This window comes from Magnolia sinica, chromosome 1, assembly GCF_029962835.1.
Source record: "Magnolia sinica isolate HGM2019 chromosome 1, MsV1, whole genome shotgun sequence".
In the NCBI taxonomy this organism is placed as follows: Eukaryota; Viridiplantae; Streptophyta; class Magnoliopsida; order Magnoliales; family Magnoliaceae; genus Magnolia; species Magnolia sinica.
Window position 1 is genome coordinate 10,316,381 of NC_080573.1, and position 4,476 is coordinate 10,320,856.

General features: G+C 42.6%; 1 protein-coding gene across 1 annotated transcript; it reads left to right on the forward strand.

The window, feature by feature from the left end:
- Positions 1-1,135: 1,135 nt before the first annotated feature.
- Positions 1,136-4,476, forward strand: LOC131239361 (tryptophan synthase beta chain 1-like). Its single transcript, XM_058237042.1, has 5 exons — positions 1,136-1,548; positions 1,723-2,079; positions 2,341-2,774; positions 3,144-3,238; positions 3,643-4,476. Exons 1-5 carry the CDS (start codon positions 1,186-1,188, stop codon positions 3,816-3,818), a joined length of 1,425 nt encoding a protein of 474 aa, XP_058093025.1. The 5' UTR covers positions 1,136-1,185; the 3' UTR covers positions 3,819-4,476.

Consider the following 4,476-nt stretch of genomic DNA (forward strand, 5'->3'; position numbering starts at 1 on the left):
AGCACTCAAATTATAATATCTCAACCTTTCCTTACTCTTTATTAATTAATATTACGTTTCTGATGTACATATTCTGCATGCACTCGAATCGTGACTTCATTGTTGAAACGAGCTCTTTAACCCTTTTGTTACTGGGTTCATGAAAATCATATTAAAAATAAAAGAGACATTATCAAAGAACTGGAGCAGTGAAAGTTAGAGAGTTTCTATTTTTCAGATATCTACCATTCGGAGTGAGGAAAATGATTTAAACCGTAGGGATCAATGAAAATGTTCCCAGATCCAAAACCCACCCTATGTGTTCTCGCAAATATCTTTCCAGGAAGGCTATTCATCGGCCCCATGATTTGAACTGAACCATGTTCTGAACACTATGCTACAGATCCAATGTACAAAAGTTACACTCAATGGGTGAATTTGATCAGAAATATATATCTAGATTAATTTAGAAAATTGAGAGAAAAAAAATCGGTGGCTTGTAATCGACTCTAAAATTCAATGGCTAAGATCACTACTGAAGCTTGATCATGTGGCTAAAATTCGGTGGTTTGCAATCAACTCTATGGTAATGGTTGGAATATAGGGATCGGGGGAAAAAAAAAAAAAAAAACCCTAAAACCTAATAACGAAAAACAAAATCAAAATAAAACAGAACATAACGAACGCGCTTTGTAGCTTCTGTTGGCTTTACAAAGCCTTCGGAGATGATTCAAACACTTGTACTGGAAGGGAATAAAAAACTTAAAAACTCTCTTTATTGAAAAAGCTTTCAAGCTTGATTATTATTGTTATTATTATTATTATTTTATTTTTTTTGGGTTTTCTATTTTCTATTCACTTTGCTTGCTTAGAACGTACAGCACCCAACTGTTTATATGGTAACTTGCTACCTTTTGAAATACCTAATATGCCCTCATTAACTACATTTATTCTACCAGTTTCGTACGTTTGGAAATCCACCAGCCAAAACACGTGCAAAATGTGGAAATTCCAATAACCACAGCATGTGGCGTTTCAAATGCCATGGAAGCTTCTAGACGTTGCTAGAGCATCTGAACCGTCCATTTGGTTTGGACATTCCAACAGCTTCCTCACTCATTCTCCTATAAGAACCCGTCCCTACCCTGCCTTTTCAACCAATCCGTCGCTCATTCTCGACCAATATCTCTCTCTCTCTCTCTGAAAATGGATATTACTCATAGGATTCTACCCATTTTCCATTATCGTTCGCATTTTGCTGGACTGAGAAAACCTGCCTATCTAAGTTCCCAATGTCCTCAACCTTTGTCTACCATGCATGGAATCAGCAGCAGGACATCTAGACATTGCATTCGAAGTCCCGATGCTATTACCATGCCATATATATTTGAATCAGATGCTTTCCGAAATGAATCTTCCACAAAGATACTACGGGAGAAAGAGGTTGCCCCAGCTACCATTGGGAAGTTCGGGAGGTACGGAGGGAAGTACGTGCCAGAGACACTCATTAGTTGCTTGAGCCAGCTCGAAGACGAGTTCAACTCCATTGTCGCTGATGCCCAATTTCAGGTTTGCTGTTAGACTCGCTTGATCCTTGATTATCTTATGCTCTCTCTCTCTCTCTCTCTCTCTCTCTCTCTCTCTCTCTCTCTCTCTCTCTCTCTCTCTCTCTCTCTCTCTCTTCACTTGACAAGTTGCAACCTGTTGCACGCGCCATTAACCTACGTACATGATGACATGTAGGAGGAGTTGGCGGCGACGCTGAGGGACTACGCCGGTAGAGAGACACCTCTATATTTTGCCGAGAGGCTAACCGAGTACCACAAGAATGCCAATGGAGATGGGCCACTGATATATCTTAAGAGAGAGGACCTAAATCACACTGGGGCCCACAAGATTAACAATGCAATTGGACAGGCAATGCTTGCCAAACGGATGGGGCGAAAACATGTTGTGGCAGCCACCGGAGCTGGCCAGCACGGCCTTGCAGTGGCTGCTGTGTGTGCCCGGCTATCCTTGCAGTGTACAATATACATGGGTTCACCAGACATGGAGAAACAATCCTCCAATGTACTCTTGATGAAGTTACTAGGTGCTCAGGTATGTAATTTTCATTATGGCCCTTGAGTTTGGCCCAGCCCATTTATTAATTTGAGGGAAGCAGCATAAAAGGGCATTACCAACCTTGTTTGTCATGTGTTTGCCCACTTATGGATGAGGTTGAAAGGTCAGTTCAGTGCCATCTATAACCATGGGCCTAATGGTCAGGCCCATGCCCACACTAGGATTAGCCTGCTGATTGATAGAGCTATTCCAGGTTTTCAAAGATCATGTTTACAACAACCTTGTATGTGCTTGTAGGTTAAGGGTGTTGAAGGAAGTTTTAAAGATGCGACGTCGGAAGCAATCCGTGATTGGGTCGGTAACCTAGCGACGACTTTCTACTTGTTGGGGACCGTCGTGGGGCCCCACCCATGTCCAACCATGGTTCGTGAATTTCAAGCTGTGATTGGAAAAGAGACAAGGAAACAGGCAATGGAGAAATGGGGTGGTAAACCTGATGTCCTGGTTGCTTGTGTTGGAAGTGGGTCGAATGCAATGGGCCTGTTTCATGATTTTGTGGGAGATGATGATGTGAGGCTGATAGGTGTGGAGGCCGGAGGATTAGGACTTGAAAGTGGGAGGCATTCTGCCACCTTGGCAAGAGGAGATGTGGGCGTTTATCATGGGGCCATGAGCTATTTATTGCAAGATGATGAGGGTCAGATAATTGGGCCCCACTCCATTGGTGTAGGGTATGTATTTAAATACCTGTTTCTTGTAATTTCATACAAATACCTCTGTTTACATGGAATATCCCAGCATGCATCTGGCAGAGAGCAAGGTGTATTGAGACTATCAAGTAAATACACTGATGCATGTGCCATCTGACTCAGGAACTAGGTCCTGCATGGGAGTTGTCATGTGGTGTCCCACGCCCTATCAAAGCCGTTTGTTGCAGCATATCAAATGGTTATGATAGTCCCATCGATAAATTTTATTTTAAAATGCTAAAAAATCAGCGGGGCCCATGGTTTGAACGGCTAAGATTAGATGCGACTATGCCAAAAATCAAAATTTGCATCGTTTAAAGTGTCTGATAAACATAAGGTGTTTTTTCTCAGGTTAGAGTACCCAGGAGTCGGACCAGAACTTAGCTTTCTCAAAGACACACGTCGCGCGGAGTTCTACAGCGTCACCGATCAACAAGCTGTGGATGGTACGTTAATTTATTTTTATTTTTTTTTAAAAAAGAAAAAAAAAAAAGAAAGAAAGAGGAAATATACAATAATCCATCTGTGGGGACCACCTTCTAGTGATCCAAACGGTTCTTATGTGGGATTAAAAGTAGATGGAGCTAACTCCAACGGTTTCCCCCCATCAGATGGTCCTAGTTGCCTGTTTCAATTTTACTGTGGACTGTTAATAGTAATTGTTCATGCTCATCGGATGGATTGGATCATCTGATTTGGAAGATCTTGAGGAATGGCCCTGTGAATTCCACAAGGTCAACGCATTCAATTCCTGAACGGTGCCAACACTTGTACAATTAAAATATGCTGGGCCTAACTAAGATTTGAAGTCTAAAAAAATCTGACCATTGGTTGCGTGTGTCTAATGCAGCATACAAACGGTTATGCCGACTAGAGGGTATAGTTCCGGCATTAGAGGCGTCCCACGCATTGGCATTTCTAGAGAGGCTCTGCCCTACCTTGGCCAACGGTACAAGGGTCGTCGTTACATGCAGCGGCCGTGGAGACAAGGACGTTCCAACCATCTTCAAATTCAATCATGAATGAAGAGATGGACACCTTATGAATTGCAGGGTTCTGATCTACCCATAATCTATACAAATAGACTCAATCCAAACCATTGACCTGCTCGGACCCACCACACATAGGGGACTGCTTTAAAAGTCTTCTTGACTGCAAGGTTACTGAAATATTTCCAGGGGAGGATGATGTGTGTAGGAGCTATGATAAGCCCATGCGTGTGTACAAGTCAGTTAATGCACAACATATGCCAACATGGGCCAAATATCCAGATCATGCATCAGGTAGACCTCACGGTGTAGATTTTAATGCTCAAGTATAAAGACGGTCCACAATCAATTAATGGGGCCTACCTGACTACTAGACCCATCTGAATGTTGGGACAAGCAGTCTACATAGTCGTACTCTTTTGGCTTATGGGTTGTCTACTGCACCTGTCTGCCACACTAGCATTTGTGGTTGCCTGTGTGGCCCACCTAACTATTGGACCTATCTGATTCTTAGGATAAGGAATCTTCGTAGTGGTACACTTATTACTGATGGTTGACTGCTGCATCTGTCGGCCAGGCTAGCATTTGTGGTTGTGTATGTTAGGTAACTCGGGATTATGGAAGGTCTGTTTCATGACCGAACTGTGACTTGTACACGCAACAATAATGCTAAGAAAGGAGTATGGATTACTGTA